We start from the raw sequence: 26,163 nt of genomic DNA on the forward strand, positions 1-26,163 counted from the left end.
CTGGCTATTACTTACAATTTTGAAACATGAAAGACTGATTCAGAAAGATTGGGAAAGCCTGGGTGTACGTCTGGTCCCTCTTAGCCCCAAGAGCGAACAACGAACAACACAAAAAGCACAAAGAAAGACTTCCCTCCACCAAGATTTGAAAGTATCTTGTACCCCTACTGGTCCTCTGGTCAGGTGTCAGCCAGGTTACTGAGCTTCTTAACCCTTTATAGGTAAAAGAGACATTAACCCTTAACCATCTGTTTATGACACAGCCACTTTATCAAAATAATTGACTTATGATGAAATGTTGTAAGTTATTGACTTCTTCTCACATATTTCTCTCAACCAGTCATACATTTGTAAATTTCATGTACCTTATAAGAAGAAACATGTCACGCAAGTCCAGTTCATTAAAGAAACTACCATTTTCACTTCAATCAATCAGAACTATAAAGACATTTCCAAAACATCCCATCTGGGACTTCTGAATCCTGATCGGTACCAAAACACTGAGTTATTCACCTTAGTTAAAGAATCACTCATGGGGGTTTCCAAATGGTGACTGATGGGAGTACAAGGTAACTATGTACCTTGAGGAGAGGATGCACCTTTGGGGGCCATTGCTAGTGTGGCCAGGAGGCTAGCCACATTGAAGGGAGTTTCAAATTATGTGCATATCCATAAGAGTTGACCACAGAAAAGTCAGGTCATCCCATGGCATACCTTGGGTGCCAGGGTCAGTTCTGCAGAGGCTGCCTGTTAGGAAATGCCAGATACCTACAGAGAGTGGAAAGAGTTTTGGCCAAAGAAACACAATCAAAAGCGTGTGATGCTGAAGCAGTTTTATCTAATTAAAAGTGTGAGGAAGGGGGTACACAAAGAAAAATCAGGGGAGAACTGCAAAGATGGATCTTTGAATTAGAAAGAGATCACAGGGGTAACAAAGCCTAACCATCTTTTGATCATTCCCTGGTATACCATGATGAGGTTCCCCCCACCACCAAACCTCCTCCTGCTGGCAGGCAGGCAGGCAGGCAGGCAGGCAGGCAACAAGGCTCTCCCATTCTTGGTGGTAGGGGTTCATTTTGTGGAGGTGGTGGGGTAAAGGGAGGCTGTACAATTGCACTGGCGGCTAGTTATTTGGGAGGTTGTGCTGCCACCAGAGCATGAAGCACTTGCCAAATGGCTTAGGAGTCAATGCTATGCCTGGTGTAGTAATTACATCCAGATATACAAACAAACAGCCAAAGAAGTCTGTATTGTTGCGGATTCCCTCAGAATCAGCCACTCTAGCCAGTTCTCTGCTGAAGCATGAAGGGAGCTAGATACCGCTCTCTGACATTCTGTTCTCAAGGAGATCCAGTTCCTTTCCCTGGCAAGTGCCAACTGTTCTTTGGACCTTGCAGCATGTGCATATCCCATTATTCTTACTTCCTCTAGTGACTCTTGGGTGCAAGTCAGCAGCTCCCCCTCTGTGTAAGAAAGCAGCTCTAGGATGCAGGACCAGGTGCCTCACATGCTTCCAGCATTGGTCTGGAAGGAAAGAGACTGTACATAGCCTGGTTCCAGGTGTCCCTCTTGGCAGGTACTATGGGAGGGATGTTGTGTCACCTGGGGGGGAGTCATGGTCATTTCCTCAGGAAGCAGGAATTATAGTCCAGTGGAAGCCTGTCAGATTGGAATCAGGGCCCGGCTGTGCTTATTCCTCACACAAATGTTTTCTCCCGTCATCCTTCACCATCCATTTCCTCTCCAGGGATAGTTTGCTGTTGCCGTTGCAGGTCCTGGCTGGCAGCAACCAACTATTACTCAGGGGGCTGCTCCTGTCCTGCCATTTCTGGGTAACAAAAAGGGACAAAAGTCCCACAAACTCCATACATATTCAAACAGAGGTTTCAGCTATATGCACTAGTCACAGGGAAATATACTTGTTTCTCTTTGTGCACAAAGCAAAGCTGCCTTATAGTGGTGATTAACGGCTGGGAATGCAGATACCCTGCATACTCACCTAGAGAGCACTGGCTCGTGAGGGTGGTGTCCAAGCCCCCATCACAATGGAAGGCCTCCTGCAGCCTGTGCTAGAGCAGGTGTCTCTCCTCTTGGGTCAAACCTCCTCTTCTCTCTCGTCTCTGAATGTTTAGCTGTCTTCTGCAGTGCACTGCTGAGTATTTCCATACTAGTATACTCCAGATCCCAGCCTGGGCTCTCCTTGTAGGGGATCATTATCTATCTACATAAACCTGCTCCCAGACAGGTTGGAAGAGGTCCTGGGTCATTTAGATAAGAATTCTGATCTCCTCTTGTGCAAGTTAGCCTTCCTCTTCTGGACTGGTCTGATGAAGCAGCCACCCAGAACTAAGTGTCAACATCCTGAGAGCAGCTGACGCCAAGTATCAGCTAGTATCTTTTAAAAATCCTAGATTGGGAGCAGAATATCTTATACTAACCAGAGATGACCTGTGCCTGCCACAGTGGGAGTGCAGAGTGAGGGCAGCTGGCTTCAATGGTGTTACTGGGCATGCTCAGTACAAGCCAAGCAGCAAATTTGGGGGGCATGTGACCTGCATGCCTCTCCCTCCCCCCAAGTCATCTGTACTAATAGATCATTATAACATGTATAGGGCAGTGACACATGGGGTCAGAACCACAGAATATGAATACTTTAGTTCAAACAGGAATTAATTCAGGAAAGTCTTATTGCCTGTGTTATACAGGGGGTCAGACTCACTAGATGATCATAGTGATTCCTTCTGGCTTTATAATCTATCAGTCTAACACTGGCCAACTCTATCTTCTTTTTGAAAAAAAGAAAACAAAACTGTGTTAGTAATTGGGCAAGACAGTGATGATCTGGCTCTGAAGACACACACAAAAAAAAACCACTCTTTCTGGGCACTCAAGCACATAGCTTCAGACAGTATTAGCACAGGCCTCAACCTTTTAAGGAATGTCCATGCAGTTATTTATGGCTGAGCATACTTTCATGATACAAGCAAGGGATGAACAGCACAGATCAACAGTGCATTCTGACTCCACTGGGCTGCGATTAAATTTGCCTTTTATCTCTCCACACCATCCATGATCAGTGTAGTCGCCACAGGAACCCCATCCCTGTTTGGGACTGCAGCCTACATTCCTAAACTCTCTGGAGCATTAACTGTTCCTACGGTTACATCCTTTCAGAGGAAGTAGTTGCATAGTCTGTCTGCATCCCATCTCTTACAAATCTGGAATTCACAGTTTCAGCCAATAAATTCAGCTTAACTGAGTTGGGCCAGTTCCAGGAGTTTAATGGCACACAGTCAAGATGGGTCTATCACAGAAATAGAATGGAAAGAATAAGCCAATTGGTAAATATTTGGCTCTCATCATTCTAATTCATCCAGTATGTTGCTGTTTGAGGGGATTACATACACTCTGACATGTACCTGATGAGACAGGTTCTCTCCATCACTCAACCCGACATGGGTCTTGAGGAGACCCTTCCTCCAGCAGATACATGGAGAACCTGAGGAGGATGTCTTTGCAAAAGTCTATGGGACAAATCTTCCAAGTGTCTCTCTGCAGGAGTCCTATGCAAGCATCTGTGTATCAGTGCCAGTAACTTGTTCCAACAGAGCCAGGAGAGATAAGGGGGAGACTGAAAGCAGGAGGGGAAAAGAAAAACGAACATCAGCTAAGGGTGAACCAATTTGCTGATGATCATATAGACACTGATCCTGGCTTTGATTATCCTCCAAACTTCAGGTGGCAAAGCAGCAAACTTTTCCATAAGCCTATCATCCAGAAGAATGCTCCTATTTCTTGGTAGAAACTGTCCTTTTATATGTTACTATCCCTCTCTAAAGTGGCAAGTACATCTGGATTTATTCTTTTAAACAGCTCCAGTGCATACACTTCAGGATTTCCATAAAACATATTGAACAGCATCTCTCTTGTTGCAAGGGGACTGATTAATAGAGGGTTTCCATTTCTGTCAGTCTCATTATGAAGTATTCATTAGCCTGTAGGGAAACACACAGTGAATCAGCACAAGGCCTGTCTAGCAAACAGAATTCCGTGTCACTCCTGCTTCCCCTCCCCCCCACCCTACCAATCTACCAACAAAATAATTTAGCAAAAAGCGTGCATGGAGTGATGGATAAAATTCTCAGCATTGTACAATGGCAGTTGATCCCAGAGCCCAAATTTGGGGTTCTTTTTGCAACTCGTCCACAAGATTTGTGAGAATGAACTTTGGGAAGGTATCAAGAAGGTCTGATGACACATAACATTTTAGGCAGCAAATAAAAATTAGCAGGAAAGTTATCTGAGGCCACTTTCCTACATTTGCAACAAAACTGGCACAAAGTAAAGGCATTGTTTATTTTGCAATAGCCATCAGAGAAAACAAGCAATTTAACAGCAGTATGCACATCCACACATGCACACACAGACAGAGTGCCACTAAATTCTTCTAACATCAACTTTTATAGCTGCATAAACTATTTCCCTTAAAGCTTTTGAATATCCCAGTTAGGTGCACATGTATGAGGCAGCCCTCCAGTCTACTCAGCTCCCACAACACACTTTTCAAGATCCATGGGTCATACACATGCCTATCAGAGCATGTGGTATACCTCATCCAGTGCACTAAATGTCCCAACAACTATATTAGTGAAAGAAGAGAATCACTGTGCTCCCAAATGAATTCTCACAGGAAAATGACAAAAAAACCCAAACACACCACATCACCTGTGGATGAACACTTTTCACAAAGCAATCACTCGATATCTGACATCTCAGTCCTCATCCTCAAAGGAAACCTGCACAACACCTTCAAAAGACAAGTTTGAGAACATAAATTCATAACTTTGCTAAACACTAAAAATCATGGACTGAATAGAAACACTGGATTTATGGCTTATTACAACAATCTTAAAACCCACTACCTCTCTCCCTCCCCTCAGCTTCGCCCCCCACAGCCCATGACAGGAGAGCTGTTAACTGGCAACTTCGCTTCAGATGGTCCCGGGAAATATGTTAGCTACTTATGGTAAATGACCTGTTCCATCTTGTATTTAGCTATAACACTGTACATTTCTCAGACCTGAAGGAGAGCTCTATGTTATCTCAAAAGCTTTCTCTCTCATCAACAAAAGCTGGTGCAATAAAAGATATTACATCACCCACTTTGTCTCAACTTCTGAACACACAAGTATCTGTTGTTATGACTACGAGATTGGATTTTCCAAACAGAAAGGCACAAACTGATCTTTGAAAATTCCTAACTAAATCTACCCACAAATATTTCTAATGGGGGACTTCAATCACCCTGACATCTGCTGGAAGAGCAATATAGCAGTGCAGAAACAATCCAGGAAGTTTTTGGAGAGTATTGGGGACAACTTCCTGCTGCAACTACTGGAGAAACCAACCAGGGGCTGTTCTCCTCTTGACCTGCTGCTTACAAACAGGGAAGAATTGGTAGGGGAAGTAGAAGTGGGTGGCAACCTATGCAGCAGTGACCATGAGATGGTTGAGTTCAGGATCCTCACAAAAAGAAGAAAGGAGATAGCAAAATACGGACCCTGGACTTCAGAAAAGCAGACTTTGACTCCCTTAGGGAACTGATGGGCAGGATCCTCTGGGAGGCTAATATGAAGGGGAAAGGAGTCCAGGAAAGCTGGCTGTACTTTAAAGAAGCCTTACTAAGGGCGTAGGAACAAACCAACCCGATGTGCAGAAAGAATAGCAAATATGGCAGGCGACCAGCTTGACTTAAAAGTGAAATCTTCGGTGAGCTTAAACACAAAGAGGAAGCTTACAAGAAGTGGAAATTTGGTCAGATGACTAGGGTGGAATATAAAAATATTGCTCGAGCATGCAGGGGTGTAATCAGGAAGGCCAAAACGCAACTGGAGTTGCAGCTAGTAGGGGATGTGAAGGATAACAAGAAGGGTTTCTACAGATATGTTAGCAACAAGAAAAAGGTCAGGGAAAGTGTGGAATCCTTAATGAATGGAGGAGGCAACCTAGCGACAGATGATGCGGAAAAAGCTGACGTACTCAATGCTTTTATTGCCTTGGTCTTCCCAGACAAGGTCAGCTCCCACACTGCTGTCCTGGGCAACACAGTATGGTGAGAAGGTGAGCAGCCCTCAGTGGTGAAAGAACAGGTTAAGGACTATTTAGAAAAGCTGGACATGCACAAGTCTATGGGTCCAGATCTAATGCATCCGAGGGTGCTGAGGGAATTGGCTGATATGACTGAAGAGCGATTGGCCATTATCTTCGAAAACTCATGGCAATTGGGGGAGGTCCTGGACAACTGGAAAAAGGCAAATATAGTGCCCATCTTTAAAAAAGAGAAGGAGAACTCAGGGAATTACAGACTTGTCAGCCTCATCTCAGTCCCTGGAAAAATCATGTAGCGGATCCTCAAGGAAACCATTTTGAAGCACTTGGAGAAGAGGAAGGTAATCAGGAACAGTCAACATGGATTCACCAAGGACAAGTCATTCCTGACCTGATTACCTTCTATGAGGAGATAGGCTCTGTGGATGAGGGGAAAGCAGTGGACATGATAGATCTTGACTTTAGCAAAGCTTTTGACGTGGTTTCCCACAGTATTCTCACCAGCAAGTTAAAAAAGTATGGATTGGATGAATGGACTATAGGGTGGATAGACAGCTGGCTAGATTGTTGAGCTCAATGGACAGTGATCAATAGTTCAATATCTAGTTGGCAGCCAACATTAAGTGGAAAGCCTCAGGGGTCTGTCTTGGGGCCGGTTTTGTTCAACATCTTTATTAATGATCTAGATGATGGGATAGATTGCACCCTCTGCGAGTTCGCAGATGACATTAAGCTGTGGGGAGAGGTAGATACACTGGAGGGTAGGGACAGGGTCCAGAGTGACCTAGACAAATTGGAGGATTGAATCAAAAGAAATCTGATGTGGTTCAACAAGGACAAGTGCAGAGTCCTGCACTTAGGACAAAAGAATCCCATGCACTGCTACAGATTGGGAACCGACTGGCTAAGCAGCAGTTCTACAGAAAAGGACCTGGGGATTACAGTGGTTGAGAAGCTGGGTATGAGTCAGCAGTGTGCCCTTGTTTCTACTAAAGCTAATGGCATATTGGGCTGCATTAGTAGAAGCACTGCCAATAGATCGAGGGAAGTGACTATTCCCCTCTATTCAACACAGGTGAGGACATATCTGGAGTACTGTGTCCAGTTTTGGGCTCCCCACTACAGAAAGGATGTGGACAAATTGGAGAGAGTCCAGCAGAAGGCAATGAAAATGATCAGGGGGCACATGACTTACGAGGAGAGGCTGAGGGAACTGGGCTTATTTAGTCTGCAGAAGAGAAGAATGAGGGGGGATTTGATAGCAGCCTTCAACTACCTGAAAGGGGGTGCCCAAGAGGATGGAGCTCGGCTGTTCTCAGTGGTGGCAGATGACAGAACAAGGAGCAATGCTCTCAAGTTGCAGTGGGGGAAGTCTAGGTTGGATATTAAGAAACACTATTTCACTAGGAGGGTGGTGAAGCACTGGAATGCGTTACCCAGGGAGGTGGTGGAATCTCCATCTGTAGAGGTTTTTAAGGCCTGGCTTGACAAAGCCCTGATTGGGATGATTTAGTTGGTGTTGGTCCTGCTTCGAGCAGGGGGTTGGACTAGATGACTTTCTGAGGTCTCTTCCAACCCTAATCTTCTATGATTCTATGATTAATGCATAATGTTTTTTGAAAACTCAGCTGATTATCCATAAATTCTGAAAACAGTAGTTCAGTGAACTGAAATATAAATCTCAAACTGTAGTGAGTAGCTCCCAAAATAGGTACCACACAAGCCTTTTAATCCAACACATTATTTCATAAGCTTCAGATCACACAAACAGTGACAAGTGGCAATTTAACTCATTTGTGTCCTTGCCAACAATTAGGATTTTAGTGACAGTGACATATACTGGTATATCAAGATGCATTTGACTTAAAAGTGATTTCATACAGACAGTCTTTGTAACATTTGAGGATTGCACAGCATGCATTACAGATTACTACTTTTTTCTTCCTTGTGAAATGAAACCAACATCAATCATTCATTAATTTCATTTCAGACATTGTTCCATCTTCCAAGTTCTTCAAACATGCATTCAATTCTCTGCGGATAAGTAACAGTGCAATTGCTTAGGAAAGCAAGGGACTTTTCTTTGGCTATCCCAAAATGAGTGAAATATTAGTAAATATAACCTTTAGAGGAAAGATTATTAAGCATGGGTAGGCAAAACAATTTAGAAAAACCAAAATCAAACCTATTCCAATTGGTTCATCATTTCTGGACCCAAATGAAATACTTTTTAAAGTTGTACTTGCAATAGTGGCAAGTGATACTCAGCCTAAGGGTGCACTCATTTATTCAGTGCGAATATTGAATCTGTATTCAAATGTCTGTCATGAACCACCACAATGACCTGATGCTACAAATCCACCGGTTCACCCATTCCTTAAGAGGATTGGAATGGGGAAAACATTACGTTAAAAAAATATAACAAAAAGCTTTTAAGAAAAAAGATGACTATGCATAACTGCAGAACCTCTTTTGACGTGTGTAGATGAGGATGTACAGGACACTCAGCAACCTTACCACAGGTGTTCTTGGCTGTTAAAAGGTTAAAACCCACTTTTGCAGGGAGCTATTACAATTTTCTTTCCCAATTATGAACAAATAATTGTAAATCAAAAACTAAAAACACTGGCATTTTAGTAATGTAACATCTACCACAATCCTCTAGTACTGGACCATTATCTGACACAAGGGTCTCAACCTTCTCCATACTAGGACCCTGTGACACTTAGGGGAATCTATCTGCACAATTTTATGCTGTTTGACATTATGAAGTTTTTACTATGAAAACTGCTGCACCACTGCATACCTCTCTATACATGTGAATTCCACCTTTGCTGATAATGGCTGACATGTCTCTCTCATACCAGGTACAATGGCAGGTCATTAGAATTCAATGGCCGCCTATTCAGATGGAAGCACCTTGGGAAAATAGGTTAGCTCAAGCCTACAAGAACCATTTTTTCCTACCTCTCTGCTGGGAGCGGGTGAAGGGGAGAGAGCAGAAAATCCCCAAATGCAGAACAAAGATGCAGACATCAATTGATGCAGACATCAATATACTGATATTAGCTAGCCTTTAAAAAACTACAAAGGCTCCATGGGTCAGGAAAGACTCGCAGGGTATGTCTACACAGCAAAGAAAAATCTGTGCTGGCCCATGACAGCCAACTCAGGCTCACAGGGCTTTGGCTGAGGGGCTGTTTCATTGCTGTTTGCATACTTCTGGGCTCTGGAGCTATGGGACCCGTCCATTCCAGAGAGTCCTAGAGCCCAGGCTTTAGCCAGACCCCAGATGTCTACACAGAAATGAAACAGCCCCACAGCCTGAGCCCCACGAGCCCAAGATGGCTAGCATGGCCAGTCGCAGGTTTTTCTTTGCTGTGTAGACATGACCACAGAGCCATACAGGAAGTTTGGGGCAGGAGATGTGAAGGTACAAGCATGCTTTTGTAGCAAGGGGTACCCAGTTTAGCTGTGAGACCAATCCAGGCTAGAGAAACAAGATGATCTAGGGCAGAGGTGGGCAAACTACGGTCTGCGGGCCACATCTGGACTGCTGGACCATCCTGTCAGCGCTTGAGATCTTGGCAGGGGAGGTTAGCCCCCAGCCCCCCCCCTGCTGTTCCCCCTCCCCCGCAGCCTCAGCTCACCATGCGCTCTGGGCGACGGGGCAGCGAACTGCTGACGGGGAGCGCAGTGGCATGGCTGGCTCCAGCTGTGCTCTGAGCAGCATGGTAAGGGGGTTGGGGGTCTTGGGGCAGCAATAAGGGTATAGGGAGCAGTTGGATAGGTGTGGGAGTCCCGGGGAGCCTGTCGGGGGCGGGAGGGGGGGTGGATGGGGATCAGAGCAGTCAGGGGACAGGGAGCAGGGGGGGTTGGATGGGTCAGGGATTCTGAGGGGGTGGATAGGGGACAGGAGCCAAGGGCCAGGCTGTTTGGGGAGGTAGAGCCTTCCCTACCCAGCCCTCCATTATCGTTTGGGAACCCGAAGTGGCTCACAGGCCAGAAAGATTGTCCACCCCAATTTAGGGAGAGCGGGACTGCATGGCAGAGAAGACAAGCCATGCACTGCAGGAGAAGGAACTTGGAAGCCCCAGAGGATCTGACCCCTGCCCAAAGAATGCTTTGGAGTGGTGCAGAAACTAAGGCAGAGAAATGCATGGAGGGTGTGGGTTTTTTTTAAATATATCTGTGAGTCAAGTACAGAGCAATAGTGTTTTCAAATCCTGTGCAAAGACTGAGTTCACGAGCTTGTAGCTATTGGTCATGGGTTACACCTATCACACGTCTCTGTGACACCAGAGCATCCATATGGCTGGAGTTCTGCAAGAAGGTTTCTTTAGGCTACAGGGAAGTCTGAGTGGTCAGCACTAATTCTAGGGGCTTGGCAGTTGGACTACACGGTCTAAGCTCTCAGGAGAGGGTGCTAGATAGAGGATTTTCACCCCATGACTATGCCTAGAGACAAGCCCCTAACCTCTGTTCAGACTTCGGAGGCTTAAAGCTCACGGAATCCAGTGGATGGCTTCCTCTCAGCAGACTGTTAAGTGCCCAGGAGAGTCATTCGACTAGGTTTGTGACCCAACCCACTTCCAGTTAGCCAGAATTTAATCAGGATCTCCCTCCTATACAGCAATATGGCAAGGGCACGGTGGCCATGACCTCCTGACACCGGTTCCAGTATTACCAACTCTCATTATTTTATCACAAGTCTTGCAATACTAGGTGTTTATCTTTAAGCCCCAACTCCTGACATGTGATTATGTGAAAATCCATTTTCATTAAAATATATACACACACATTTTATATATGTGTGTTCCTAGCCCGAAAAGCTTGAAAACTTCTGAGAACCCCATATCTACCCTGTAAGGGCTGACTGGGAAACTCACACTGTGAAGATCAGAAAGCCTACTACAATGTGAGACAAGTTTAAAGATAAGGCAGTGTTTTATTTATTTGCATGGGAAGTGGGGGCTGTAAGAAAGTTTCCACGGAAATCAGTAATAGCCTTTTCCAGGGAAATCTGGAAAATCATTCCTTTTGGTCTTCCTATTTCTTTAATTACAATCCCACAAGTCCCACAAAATTATATTTCGTTCTTAATCATCTTAATAGTGAAATGGTGAGCTCAAGTGTGCATGCAACAAATCATAAACGATTTCCATAGCACATTCTGTACTCAGCACACATTTACAGCAAAGCAGCCCTGGGAACTACCAGGGGCAACATGCAGCCTGCATTTCTTTACCTGCATCTCCCTTAGATCTCTAAACTTCTTGACAGTGTAGCAGAATTAAAATTGCTTGATCTGTTTGAAACTTCTAAGAAATGAAATAAGTTGATTTAAACTTGTATATGAAAGCACCACAGTAAAGACAAAAAGTAAACTGTCTTTTAAAGCAGGCAATGAAAAATATATCCACAGTCAGAAGCAGGCCCAGCTCTAGCCATTTCGCCACCCCACGCATGGCAGCACGCCGCGGGGGGCACTCTGCCGCTCGCTGGTCCCACGGCTCTGGTGGACCTCCCGCAGGCGTCCATGTGGAGGGTCCGCTGGTCCTGCGGCTCTGGTGGACCTCCCGAAGGCGTGCCTGCGGATGCTCCACTGGAGCCGCGGGACCAGTGGACCCTCCACAGGCACGCCTGCGGGAGGTCCACTGTAGCCGCCTGCCGCCCTCCCTGCAACGCGCCCCCCGTGGCGTGCCGCCCCAAGCACGCGCTTGGAGCGCTGGGGCCTGGAGACGGCCCTGGTCAGAAGAAAGTCAATTCCAAAATATTCATAGCACCCATTTAAACAAGACACATCATCTAGTGTCTTGAAACTCTTTAACAGCATGTGTTGTTTCAACAAAGACATACTATTCAAACGTGTTTGAATGTGTTTCACAGTGTAGTTATTAGCTTATGCATTGGTCTTGCAAGACTGAGAGCTCCACAATGGACTCTGAGTCTGTTATCAAAGATGGTATGAAATGGATTAAAAACAGTATGGTTGTGGAGGACCAAGCACAATGAGACCCTGATCCTGATTGAAGCCTCTAGGTCTACTGTATTACAAATAACAGAAAATTAGAACTTCATGAATTCTTCTTGCAAAGGCTTCATTCACAGAAGCCCAACACTTCAGAGACTGGCACTAGCAAGAGGTACTTTAATAATATACTTATTCAAAGGCTATTTTGTAACTTTTTTTATTATCATCCTTTCCAAATATCTGCTCTCATTGCAACAACCTCTCAAATTCACATTAATCTATTTGATATTAGTTTTCAGAGGGTTAGTATGATAAGCAGTTCTTGACATTTTTAAACTGTGAGACATAAATGGAATTATAAAAGAAAAAGGAAGTATTGCGAGCTGTACTCCTTAAAGTTGGACGTGTTTGGGGCTTTGTTCAATCTCGTTCTCAAGTTCTCTTTGTACCAGCTCCTGCTGACTTCATGGTAACAATGCTTTCTATTTTACACTGAATATTACTCTACACTATACACTGTAATAAGTATAGCAAGCATAAGGACACACATTACATATAATATACAGACACACAGAGCCACGACAGTTGAGAACCAAGCTATATATTACTATGGAAAAAAATCTAACCAATAGCTTTGTAATGAGAACTTGATGTAATTCCTGTGTTGTTTGTTTCCAAGAAGAGATAGCAATATGCACAAGACAGTTTTCCCTTTAAGTTTGCTAAGAGCTAGACACTGCCCTAAAACCCCATGCTCAGCAGCCTCAAGGGATCAATGTCACTAAGTCATGACTGGCCTTGTGAATCTAATGGCAAAAACCTGCAACACTGTTTTACCAAAAAGCAGCCCATTACGCTCTATTCTTATTTGGGGAAAAAATGTTTTACTCTTAAATCAAGATTCATCACTTTTAATCTATAATTTTATGTAAGAATAAGTCTGCTGTTTACTCACAGCCTGGAGACATATAAGAAGCCCACAATGCAGACTCCCTCCAATCACACTAACAGTGCCTTTACACCTGTTCAAAAGGCACTGCTCTCATTAGGTCCAAGAGTTGGGTGAGGGGTAACTATCTCCACACTTAGAATCTGGCCTTATTCTGCCAAACTCCTACAATCTCAGACTATGTAATTTAATCTAAAGGCATTTTTCCTTTCTGCCTTTAAAATGAAACAAATATTTTATATTCTGAGACACACACAATGAATTCCAGGCATTAGAGTGCTTTTTGTTCTCTAAGGGCTGGTCCACACTACAGGGGGGAAATCGATCTTAGATACGCAACTTCAGCTACATGAATAATGTAGCTGAAGTCGAATATCTAAGATCGGATTACTCACCCGTCCACACCGCGCGGGATCGATGTACGCGGCTCTCCCTGTCGATTCCAGAACTCCGTTGGGGTTGATGGAGTTCCGGAATCGATATAAGCGCGTTCGGGGATCGACATATCGCGTCTAGATGAGACGCGATATATCGATCCCCGAGCAATCGATTTTAACCAGCCGATACAGCGGGTAGTCTGGACGTAGCCTAACATAGTCAGAACTTAAAGCATGCTGCCATGACAGATGGTGTCTCCAACAGATCCATTAGGAAAATTTCCAGTGATTTATTCACCATCCTTTTCAGCTCACTATCCAGTTAAGATAATAAAAGAGCATGGCTAGCATTCAGCTTTTCTATGCTTTACTCAAGCCAAAACCAGCTATTTGGATGAGACATTAAGGGAGCAATCACACAAAAACAAGCAGAACACAAGAAGAACTGAGGTTCACCAATTCCCATCCCCTGCAGTTACAGCAAATCCATCATGAAGAACACGCTCATCTCATCCTGTAAACAGGCACTTCATGCTCAATGCTTCAGAGAAAGGGAGGGGGAGGGAAATCACTAAGGCCTCAGCCAATATGTCTTGGGCAAAATCTCAAATGTGGAAATCAGTTAACTATATGCATGTGACCAAGAACTGCCACGATCAAACTATCTAACCCCTTTCATACTCTGGGAGAACATTAACAGCCAAATAAATTGTAAAAATTTTACAGGGGAAATTAAGAGTAACAGAATCTTTTCCAGTTCCTGCTGGACCAATATCACTCTCTGGGTGAGTCATGTGAAACGGAAGAGCTTGTATTGCTCTTTCTACCCCTTTACCCGCACTGTAGCATCTCAGAAGGCTCCATATGAGACTGGAAGAATTAGCCATCCTTGTTTCTTTTATTAGCCAAGGCAGGTGGAAAGGGATGAGTTTAAAAGGTGACCTGGAGTGAAGTGGGTGGCAAAACCCTATGAACTTCACATAGAAGAGATTAATATCTTTAGCCTCATGGAGGTGAGAACACTTCCTACCCTTACTAGCCTTATCATACAGAGTAAGGGAGCCCCTACGCACGGATACTTGGATAACATCCTCTCTAAAAATGGAACAAAATGTGTTTAAAATTCTCTAGGTCACTTACTGAATTTGACCAAAGGATGAAACTCTCTTTGCTACCATAATATGTAACAAAATTACATGGAGCCACTACAATGCATGGGAGGCATTTATGTGAGTATCACAACAGGAAATGATTCCATGATTTCTCTCACCCAAATTAACAGGCTTGTATCATAGACACAAAGACAGAACATCCCAGTTTCAGTCTAAACTTATCATATTTTTCAAAATTTAGACTCTGAGCCATACTATATCAATTAGAAGATATCGATTCAAAATTCTGTAACACAGTTTTTCCCAAATTTGGTGTTGCATTTTTAAAATCATATTGTCTCTGTAAGCTGGAAAGATTTTTGTGGTGCTCAAGCTTCAGATTGAGAAGTGACATAATTCAGACTCCCCAATTATGGGACCACTGAGGTATAAGGGATTCACAGTAGTCACAACAGTTCCGGACAATTAACTTAATACAAAAAACTCAGAATGCTCCTAAAACCAAAAAGGATCTTCTAAGAACCAGTATCAGGATCGTATATTGTGGCAAGAGTAATCAACCTGTCCAGTTTTAATCTTTTTGTTACCTGCATTTAGGAATTTTTAAATCTGCATGGAATACTGATCTGTAAATTAAGAAATGTGATTATCATTGAGCACATGGATTTCTGGGATGACCTCTTCATTTGCATGTTAATGTCCCAACCTTCACAGGTGTTCTCAGAGATGCATGATCAACTCAAAGAAAAAAAAGTAAATGGAAAATAAGCAAAGGATTAGTTATTGCTGGTTCTCTAAGTGAGTATAGTGAGAGCAAAAATGTTATGATCCAACCCAAAACCAAAGATCCAGTTGAAATGGACATAATTATAAACAGGAAATAAGACATCCAAAGCAAAAAAAAAAGTCAGAATTTTATAGAAACAGACAGGAGGAAATGACAGTTTTGAATATTTCCCCAATTTCAAATTGGAGGCCTTTGTTAATCACAACTTGAGTATTGTGATACCTAAAAAATAGTAACAAAAAAGTCTCCAATTTCTTTTTAACTGAAGTAAAAGGAAAGATAGCTGATATCTAACTTTTCTTCTAGACAGAGCTCACATTGTGCTCAAAAGTCAGAGTGACAAACTACAGTAGCACACTCAGAGAACACAGCCAAGAGAATTCGACCATTATTGAGAAACAAGTAACATGCAAATATTCTGGAACTGAAATTAAAGGCCAACTGAGAGAATTTTATATATGCCCCACTGCAGGTACATAACGATCACCTGTTGTTGTTTTTTTCTCCCTGCAACAGTGACCACCAGTAAATCTCTCTTTGGCTTCGCTTGTTATGTACTGGGGAAAATTCAGGCTGACACCTGCCAGGAAACACTAAGACTGTCTGCTCAGGAAGACAGGGAAAGTGGTAATATATAGACTGGTCATAGGCACACAGAAAGAAGCCTTCTCCCTGGAACAATATCAGAAACAGACCTGTGAACGTCACTGTGGGCAAAGAGCACAAATGGATATCACTGTGAGCAAAACAACCTGAAGGTACAAAGTCTCATCACACGAGCCAAAGAATATTTCTGTTAAAGTAATTTTAAAAGCAATTTTCTGATGCAGACAGGCACAAAGGTGCCTAATTTGCAAGTTCATATAGTACACTCAGATCAAGGAATGTATATGCATATGGCCAGTTAAAAGTACAGCTAGCCATTTTCAGGTATCAGATTGAGTGCAATCAAGGTATTAAGAGGAGAATACCGTATAGTCCCCAGCGCGTATAAAGAGAACTCTCTCAAAGAAAAGACTCATAATAGGAGAAAAACCTGGTCCAACAACTTGACTAAGAGAGACTTTTGATAGAGAGGAACCATGGGGCTTTGCTTCCTGATACCAGAGGAGAAAGAGAGAGAGGGAAAAAGAAGATTATGGAATTAACACTTGTACTTTTCTGGAAAGAATGTACATGGCTTTTTGTTGTCATTTCCAAATCCTGCTAGTCTCATGGCACCCTCAGAGATCACTCACGTACCTTCCTGCATGGTGACCAAAGAACAGGAGTATAAATAGAGTGATGAAGTTGACCTAGCTGAAAAAGAAACCTGAGTGTTTCCTTTCCCCCAAGTGCCCAAAAGCATAGCGGGTGTCTCACAATCAACAGTAAGGACTATAAATGTTACTTATATGTTGCCTGCCTTCACTGTTTCTCTCTCCCAATTGTAAGCTCTTTATTGCCTCAAGGCAATTCATCCAAAAGGAAAGAAAGTGACAAGCAGAAAACTCTACTAAAATACTGGGAGGACAGGGGATAAACATTCATGTTTGTTTGTTTGTTTTACCTGGCATTGGCTGCTTTAAGGTCACAGAAGTGTGTGAGTAAAGCTTTCACTACATCGCTGCAGACAACTTTCACTACATCAATGTGACTCAGCCTCTGTCGCAGCTGCTTGGCGATTTCCCAGAAATCTTCAGATAGCAGGTGGTATAGCTGTCCTTCATCTTTGCTGAGGTGCCGATACCAGGATAGAATGTAATCTCTGTAGCTGTAGTCAAACACTACAAGGAGAAACAAAACAATAAATAGCAACGTCTAATACAGGGAAAACACACAGCGATAGTACAAAAACAATCAGTTCAGGAATAGGTTGCATATCTTCTCCTTTGGGTTTTAAATTCTCTCTCTTCAAAGAAAGAAAGGGTAGCAATGCTATATTAAAGAAATCTGATCCTAAGGGAGATTACCAGAGGTCACCATGCAAAACCCTTAAGTGGATTTGGTCAGACAGTCAGGTTACTGGTCAAACAGAAATCTCAAACAGATACCTGTATCACAAAACATGGATTTTATTATATGAACTACTAAATTATCTGCATCTCTCAAGTCTGCTGAGGACTGACACAATTTGTTCTTTATACATGCATCTAAACAACCTCGATTTCAAAGACACATTTAAAAAACATGCAGAGGCAGCGTTTCCCATCCCCCCCCCAGGTGAAGGACAGTGGTGAACCACATTATGAGATCATATTAGTTAGAGAAAGGAAATCACTATTAGACTATTTTAAGGAGACACCATAAACTTGAAAAATTAAACATTTCCATAAGTCTGAACCAGGGATTGGAAAACTTTGGCACGCGGCACATAAGGGTAAGGACCCTGGCAGGCCAGTTTGTTTACCTACCGTGTCCGCAGGTTCGGCCGATTGCGGCTCCCACTGGCCGCGGTTCACCATCCCAGGCCAATGGGGGCTGCGGGAAGCAGTGCAAGCTGAGGGATATGCTGTCCGCTGCTTCCTGCAGCCCCCATTGGCCTGGGACGACGAACCATGGCCAGTGGGAGCCACAATTGGCCAAACCTGCAGACATGGCAGGTAAACAAACCGGCCCAGCCCACCTACCATGGTGAGCCACGGGCCAAAGTCTGCAGATCCCTGATCTGAACTATATTATATGCAACAGCTACGATTACTATAAATGAAAGTAATTAGGAAAAACTTTTTGTCAGTATTTTGACAACACTTTGTGTATCGCTAGTTTCACTATTTTGCTGATGGTCATTTAGGCTTGAAGTGTTCTACACGAGTCATCACTGCTCGGGAAGAAGCTCAAAGAAGCCTGCATATCAGCTGTGACCACAGATATAAGCAAGATATAAAATCAAAGTCTGTAACAGTCACAGTGATAACTAAACAACAAGGGGGAAAGGGGAGAGAAGAGTGTGTGAAATTGAATTTTATGGAAATTTTGTTCCATAAGAAATTTCAAAATTTTGACTTTTTGTTCTGATTTGGAATGAAAGGAAATTTTGAAGTGTCAGGATTTCCCATTGCACAGAACATAAGAGTTCTAACCAGTTCTATTTAAGAGGCTTTTCGGACTGAGTATATTATATATATATATTAATGAATTTAGCCACACACCTTCTGAGGTAGGTATTATTATTATTCCCATTTTACAGGTGGGATTTGAGGCACAGAGATTAAAGGTCTTTCCCCTGGTCAGACAGGAAGTCTGAGGAACAACCTGAGTCGCACAGTCCTACGTTTTAATCACAAGACAATCCATCCTATTTTATATGGAGTAAAATACTTTCATGGAAAAATATTAAACTTATACCTAGTATTCTTGACTAGTATCTTGCCCATCAAATACAACAAAAAGAAATACAGAAAAAGAAAGTATATTACAGTGAAACCTGCCTTAAACAACCACTCAAGAGCCTGACAACAATGGTTACTCAAAGATGGAGGCCTTCTGATAAAGGTGGTAAAGAACTGTCCTCAGTACATGTGAGGACAATTTGGGGTAATATAACAGGATTCTGACTGATTAGGGTAATTTCAGATACATTGTTCTGCCATGACAATGTGCGCTTGTATAATTAACTATACTTTTTTCGCTGTCACTTCTTTCATTCCTCAACCTTCCTCCTCTTACTGTTTTGTTATTCCTCTTTGTAGTGTCATTTCGGAAATTAGATTGTAAGCTCTTCAGGACAGGGCTCTTTTCTTTTCTTCTAGTAAGTAAGACACTCAACACTTTTAGAGTGCTGTAAAATAACAGTAGTGCACCATGTTATGATATTTGTGGTCATTGTTTATAAACAGGCAATGTCTCACTTCTTGCTCTGAACCATGTGTGAGAATTCTCTTGTAGATGCATTTCTCTGTCCCAAAATTAACACAATGGGTCAAAGTATTGTATTCTTCAGGAGCGTTCTGCCTTTGAGGCAGAGTCGTAGTAGTGAAGAGCTATGGCTAAGTTTCCCTACGTACATAACTATAAAACACGAGAAACACTATCTCCTTCTAATACCCTAAAGTATACTCGCTTTCAGAAAGAAGGGTGCATTAGTCCTTAGTTCACTATTAACCTCATGGAAAACTTTCTAAAATGAACTTGGGATCCTAGTTTTCTCCACAATCATAAGAATCCACAACATTCACTTTCTCCTTGTATTTACAGCAATTTGGCACAACATTCAAATGTACAACAATGCTGATCTCTACAGTATTTTGAGAGCAGAATTTTTATAAACATTACTATCTAAATGACTCACAAGAACATAGAAATAAATAAGTCAACGGTATATTTAACACACTATATATTTGTCCTATCTCTCCCCTCAAAATAAGCTGTTTAAAACCATCTTCAAGTCATATTAAAACATTCCATTTTTCCTTTTCTCTGTTAGATCTGTATCAAACAAATGCTCAAGGAGGATAGCGGAAAATTCTGAATATGTAAAATTGTACCCTCCCAAAGGACTTATTTTTACATTTAAAAGGGAGCATTCTAATCTTGTTTTTAGTGTATGTTAGAATTTATTGCATGTTCCTCTATAGCAGAGGTTCTCAACCTTTTACTTTCTGAGCTCGCTATCCTCCCCAACGTGACCCCATGGCCCACCTGTGCCATAATGTTTTTCTGCATACAAAAGCCAAGGCCAGCGTTAGGGGGTAGCATGCAGGGCAACTGACCAGGGCCCCAAGCCACAGGGGGCACTGTGAAGCTAAGTTGCTCAGGCTTCAGCTTCGGCCCTGGGACGGGGCTTGGAACCCCAGGCTTCAGCCCCATGCAGTGAGGCTTCAGCTTTTTGCCCTGGGCCACAGCAAGTCTAATGCCGGCCCTGCTTGGCAGACCCCCTGAAACTTGCTTGGGGTTCCTCAGTGGGCCCCAGGCTCCTGGTTGAGAACCACTGTTCTACAGCCTAAAGCAATGCCTTATAATTTTTAGTGTTTCTAAAGCACATTGGATCTTCATCTAGAGCTTGTTTCAAAGCCCACTGAATTCAATGAAAAGACTCACAATGACTTCAACAGGCTTTGGATCCAGTCCATAGTTATCTGCGACATCGAGAGTGATGTTAGTTTTTGATTATCTCTTGTAAAAAAAATTGTGCCTCAAAAATTATCAAAGGTTCTGTGCTTGCTCACATTCTACACTCATCAAACTCTGCCAAGTTATCATTTCTCTTCAGCACTATAATTATTACTATTGTGTACATAATTAAGATTATCCAGGTACTCTTTTTCTAGCCGAGAGCTGTTAGTTCTGGGTTTAAGAAAACCCCAAATAGCTGAAAACCATGTTTATCCTAGTTGAGTGTTGCTTTAATGTTGTCTCTAAACCACTTGTCTTTTAAATATAGTAACAAATGAAAAAGGTTTTCAAAATATATGTCCATAGAAAACTATTAGTTTAAAAAAAGAAAGAAAGAAAGAAAGAAAAAGGTAAATGAACTGGTTTTGGTTTGGATGTTACACTTCTCTGCATTGTCTTTCGCCCACATTTTGGAGTGTTGTGTTAGTGGTTGAGAATCAGCCAGTGAAAGAGACTAGAGAAAAAAGGGTCTATAATTAGTAGTGAAACTAGTCTTTTCATTGATAAGATGAATGAAGTGCAAACAAAACAATCAGTATCAATGGTAAAGGCTGAAAAATCATTTCAACGTTAATGATCCAAGGTATTATTAACTAACAAAGTCTTACAGAGATAGGCATAGTTACAAAAATGGTCAGCATTTTAGGGTTGAAGAGCATTTTTCCTGTTAACAAGGACAGTAACTTTCCTTGTTATTATGTATATAGTTTAGTTCTTGTTCTCATTTCGGCATGCTTGTGCAGTACATGCTGTGGTCCTTGTTCCACTGTGCGACATTAGGAAACCCTAGGATCTGACAGACCATTAAACAGTCTCATGGTAGCAATGCTGCCTGAAAATAAATAAATTGTGTAACATCCTTTGAATACACCTTAGCAGAAATAGGAATATGCTATTGTATGTAAAATATACCCATTTTAGATTTTTAGGCACCTATTCTGCAAACATTTATACATACGTTTAATTTTAAGCTCAAGTAGTGCTAAGTGAATTTGATAAGACTCTTAACACATATAAATTTAAGTATGTCCATAAGCGTTTTCAGATCAGGCCTTACTTTGTAAAATACTGTATATGAAAGAGAACTAATGAGGAAGCACAAAATAGGTAGGCAAGATTTCATGTCAGTGAAGCTATTTCCCTTGACAAATTGGATGCAGTCCCCATGGCATTTCAGATTACCAAAAAATTGTTTGAACTTGTATGCTAGCATGGTTCAATGTGCTAAGTACATTCTTTTCTACATATTATAGAAATATATATTTAAAAGAAAAAAGATTCCCTTCTCTCATTCCAGACTAGTATACCACTTCGAATGACACATCAAAAGCATTTTGTTTCTGATACTGACAATATACAAAGTTGCAAAAATACTTTTTTTCACCACCGTTACAGTGCTTACTTATACTATGTGCAAAAAGATGTAGTATCCTCCTTTAGTTTGCACAGGTTAACTAACTAGTTTAAAAATATTTTCATTCAATTAATGTAATTTCAAGGTCCCAGCTTGTATATGATCACTATTTATTTTACATTTTATATACTGAAATATTACTAAGTGTGTTTTGTGATCCACAGTCCAATTCATATAGATTACAGCCGCTGGGAGGAAGTCTGAAACCATAAAACTCGAGGTTTCATTTTGATGGGATGAATTGCACTAAATAGGAAGACCAATATTTACAGGAGTCAGTGTAAGACTAGTATGATCTGAGGGAGTGAATAGAGAACTTTTAAGTTTTGCTTATAAGCCTAGCACAAATCAATTAAAACCTCATTTTTTAAAAATGACTAGCGATTTGGGGTGCTTCAATTATTGGGTGCCCAATGAGAGATACATTTAAAAAAAAAGAGGAACTCAGACTAATTAGTCATTCGGAAACTTGCCAGATAAGTCTTTCAAGTGCATAGAGGTTTACGTGGGTAAAATTTTATGGCTTAAGTCTACATATGTTCATTATACCATAAGATATTTCTTAGAAATACAATGGGAAATCCTCAGACAAATCTTGGTCAACTTTAAATTTAAAAAGTTGATACTGTAGGTAACAGTCAAAAACAGATAAAGACATTCCCAAAACAGCCTTAACTCTGACCTTTTAAACTCATTTCATAGAACGGTAGCTGAATAATTTGTCTAATAGCAATGATATTTTAATTAAGATAAACTACACTAATAGGTTGTCAGTATTATTTTAAAAATGAAACTAAGTTGGGAATCATTGAAAGGAATGGGATAATTATTATGGAGGCAATGATAGGGCCTCCATAGTTAAGGCTGCAACAAGATTTTGCTTTGACATATAGCATAGTGAAACAAAATTAATTTGAAATAGAAGGGTTACCTTGACCACTAACAAAGAAAGGATGACTTATTAAAGTGTACCTTATTGTGTGCTGCTTTGTAACAGACAAAAAGAGCCTTTTGTTTGTGATTTCATCTTAAGGAAAAATATTATAATTTAGTACATTACAAGGCGCTATTAACATCGAGCGTGGTGAGGAAAGGTAAGAAGGGAAGCAAAAATGAACTATTTAGGGGCAAGTGGAAAATTTGACCTGAGTGATGGAATTATCAGCTCTACTGTCACTGTATTAGTTTGTTCCTTACAATTTTATAGATTCTGTATACCAGTCTCAAGAAAACTGTAGATACTGGAGAGATTTATTTATTGCTGTTTGCTTTTCAATTATAATACTTCATGATGTGTTTAAAGAAGAAATCAGTCTCTGGCCCAATTTTACAGAGAATCATGCTAAGATGATATGAAATTAAACTCTCCATCTCAAAACTAGAGAGTCCATCTAGCTCACACCAGTGCCACACCCACAAGCCCAAGTGCACCTGCTTTCTGTTCAACATTATCATACAGTCATAGAAAGGACTGGACTAAGGATTTCTGAGATTATCAACAGGTTTCTTAGGGATATACTCAGCCATAACTCACTAATTTTACAAAGAAAGGATAGATGACAGGCAAAGCAAATTTAACTCCCCCTTCAATCTCCAGCACCAGAAGCAAAGACCAGCTGCTTGTTAGTTTTAAGTTTAATGGTCAGTTTAAAATTGCAAGCCTGCCTTTTTCTAATTAAAGTGCCTTATCCTCACCTTTTAGGCCATACATGAATATAAGGGTAACCGGGTCGGTCACTTTCTGATGCCCCCTCATGGCCAGAAATTACTTTGCAGTACCCCGTCTCAATTTTTCCCCACTTCAGTGCCTCCCTTCAGAACTGCACACCACCAATCCAAAGGGAACTTAAAACATTCTCCTCCTGGGGTCCCATTTATTTAGTCCTTACAAAGTCTTCAGTGTCCGTCTTCCTGAGGTCCCCAGATTCCAATTCCATCATCACTCACAGGGTTTACTTAGCCGGAGTTCAGCCTTCAGGTTCTGACTTCCAAACTCCCCCGGTGTTTCCTCCTACCTGCAGCAACTTCTCTGGTTCCAGGGTCTTCCCAGCAGGAGCCTTTCCTTGAGCTCTCTCTAGTCTCTGCCACAACTTCCTAGATTCCCCCTCCCTCTGCAGCTTCCTGGTGCTCTTACAATGGAAATCACCTGATTGCTCTCTTTACCAATCAGGATAGGCTGGCCTCAGGACAGGCCTCCTTCCCTTAGGATAAGCCACCCTGTTACAGTAACTCTGTCTACCCCTCTGGTCTCATTGCCTCTCACTCATAGACCAGAAGGGACCAATATGATCATCTAGTCTGACCTCCTGCACAAGGCAGGCCACAGAACCCTACCCATCCACTTTTATAACAACCCCTAACCCAGGACTGAGTTATTGAAATCCTCAAAACTGGTTTCAAGACCTCAAACTGCAGAGAATCCACAAGCAAGCGACCCATGCCCCACGCTGCAGAGGAAGGCGAAAAACCTCCAGGGCCCCTGCCAATCCGCCCTGGAGGAAAATTCCTTCCCGACCCCAAATATGGTGATCAGCTAAACCCTGAGCATGTGGGCAAGACTCACCCGCCAGCACCCAAGAAGGAATTCTCAGCAGTAACTAAGTTCCCATCCCATCCCATCCAACATCTCCCCGCAAACCACTGAGCAGACTTATCTGGTGATAATCCAAGATCAATTGCCCAAATTAAACTATCCCATCATAACATCCCCTCCATATACTTATCAAGTTTAGTCTTGAAGCCAGATAAGTCTTTTGCCCCCACTACTTCCCTCGGAAGGCTGTTCCAAAACTTCACTCCCCTAATGGTTAGAAACCTTCGTCTAATTTCAAGTCTAAACTTCCTAATATCCAGTTTGTACCCATTCGTCCTCGTGCCTACATTAGTACTAAACTTAAATAATTCCTCTCCCTCCCTAACGTTAACCCCCCTGATATATTTATATAGAGCAAGCATATCCCCCCGCAGCCTTCTTTTGGCCAGGCTAAACAAGCCAAGCTCTTTGAGTCTCCTTTCATAAGGCAGGTTTTCCATTCCTCGGATCATCCTAGTAGCCTGTCTCTGGACTTCTTCCAGTTTGAATTCATCCTTCTTGAACATGGGTCACCAGAACTGCACACAATATTCCAGATGGGGTCTCACCAATGCCTTATATAACGGTACTAACACCTCCTTATCCTTGCTGGAAATACCTCGCCTAATGCATCCTAAAATCGCATTTGCTTTTTTAACAGCCATATCACATTGGCGGCTCATAGTCATCCTGCTATGGACCAATACCCCAAGGTCCTTCTCCTCCTCCGTCTCTTCCAACTGATGCGTCCCCAACGTATATCTAAAATTCTTATTATTAATCCCTAAGTGCATGACCTTGCACTTTTCACTATTGTATTTCATCCTCTTACTCCAGTTCACAAGGTGGTCCAGATCTTCCTGAATAGTATCCCTGTCCTTCTCCGTGTTAGCAATACCCCCCAACTTCATGTCATCCGCAAACTTTATTAGCACATTCCCGCTCTTTGTGCCAAGGTCGGTAATAAAAAAGTTAAATAAGATCAGTCCCAAAACCGATCCTTGAGGGACTCCACTAGTAACCTCCTTCCAGTCTGACAGTTCATCCTTCAAGACGACCCGCTGGAGTCTCCCCTTTAACCAGTTCCTTGTCCACCTTACAACTTTCATATTCATCCCCATCTTTTCCAATTTAACTAACAGTTCCCCATGCGGAACCGTGTCAAACGCCTTACTGAAATCGAGGTAAATTAGATCTACCGCATTTCCTTTATCTAAGTAATCCGTCACCTTCTCAAAGAAGGAGATCAGATTGGTTTGGCACGATCTACCTTTAGTAAATCCATGTTGCAGTTCGTCCCAATTACCATTGACCTCTATGTCCTTGACTACTTTCTCCCTTAAAATTTTTTCCAAGACCTTACTCACTACAGACGTCAAGCTAACAGGCCTATAATTACCCGGATCACTTTTCTTCCCTTTCTTAAAAATAGGGACTACGTTAGCAATCCTCCAGTCGTACGGCACAATCCCTGAGTTTATCGATTGCTTAAAAATTCTCGCTAACGGGCTCGCAATTTCACGCGCCAGTTCCTTTAATATCCTCACTCCCCTCCCCCCACTCTTAATTCCCACTCTTTACTGCTTTCTTCTCCTTCTCCCATTGTTGTCTTTGCACCTACAGCCTGCAACCAACTCCCACTTTTACTCTGCTAAGCACTCTCCCTCTGCCCTCCCCTCCTTGAAACTTATTTCTCCAAGGCATTTATCCTATCTTGCTCTCCTCATAATCATCTCTACATCCCTCCCTAATTTGCATGACTGCCCTGATTCATCT

At 42.2% G+C, this 26,163-nt stretch overlaps 1 protein-coding gene across 6 annotated transcripts in view; it reads right to left on the bottom strand.

The window, feature by feature from the left end:
• The window catches only part of SNX25 (sorting nexin 25), a 148,740-nt gene that overhangs the window by 103,615 nt on the left and 18,962 nt on the right, over positions 1–26,163 (bottom strand). For all 6 annotated transcript variants that reach the window (XM_030564032.1, XM_030564031.1, XM_030564034.1 and 3 more), the window contains exon 3: positions 16,857–17,073. In XM_030564032.1, coding sequence (XP_030419892.1) covers positions 16,857–17,073 — 217 coding nt within the window. The remainder of the gene's footprint in view (positions 1–16,856; positions 17,074–26,163) is intronic.

Source organism: Gopherus evgoodei, chromosome 5 (genome assembly GCF_007399415.2).
Source record: "Gopherus evgoodei ecotype Sinaloan lineage chromosome 5, rGopEvg1_v1.p, whole genome shotgun sequence".
Lineage (NCBI taxonomy): Eukaryota > Metazoa > Chordata > Testudines > Testudinidae > Gopherus > Gopherus evgoodei.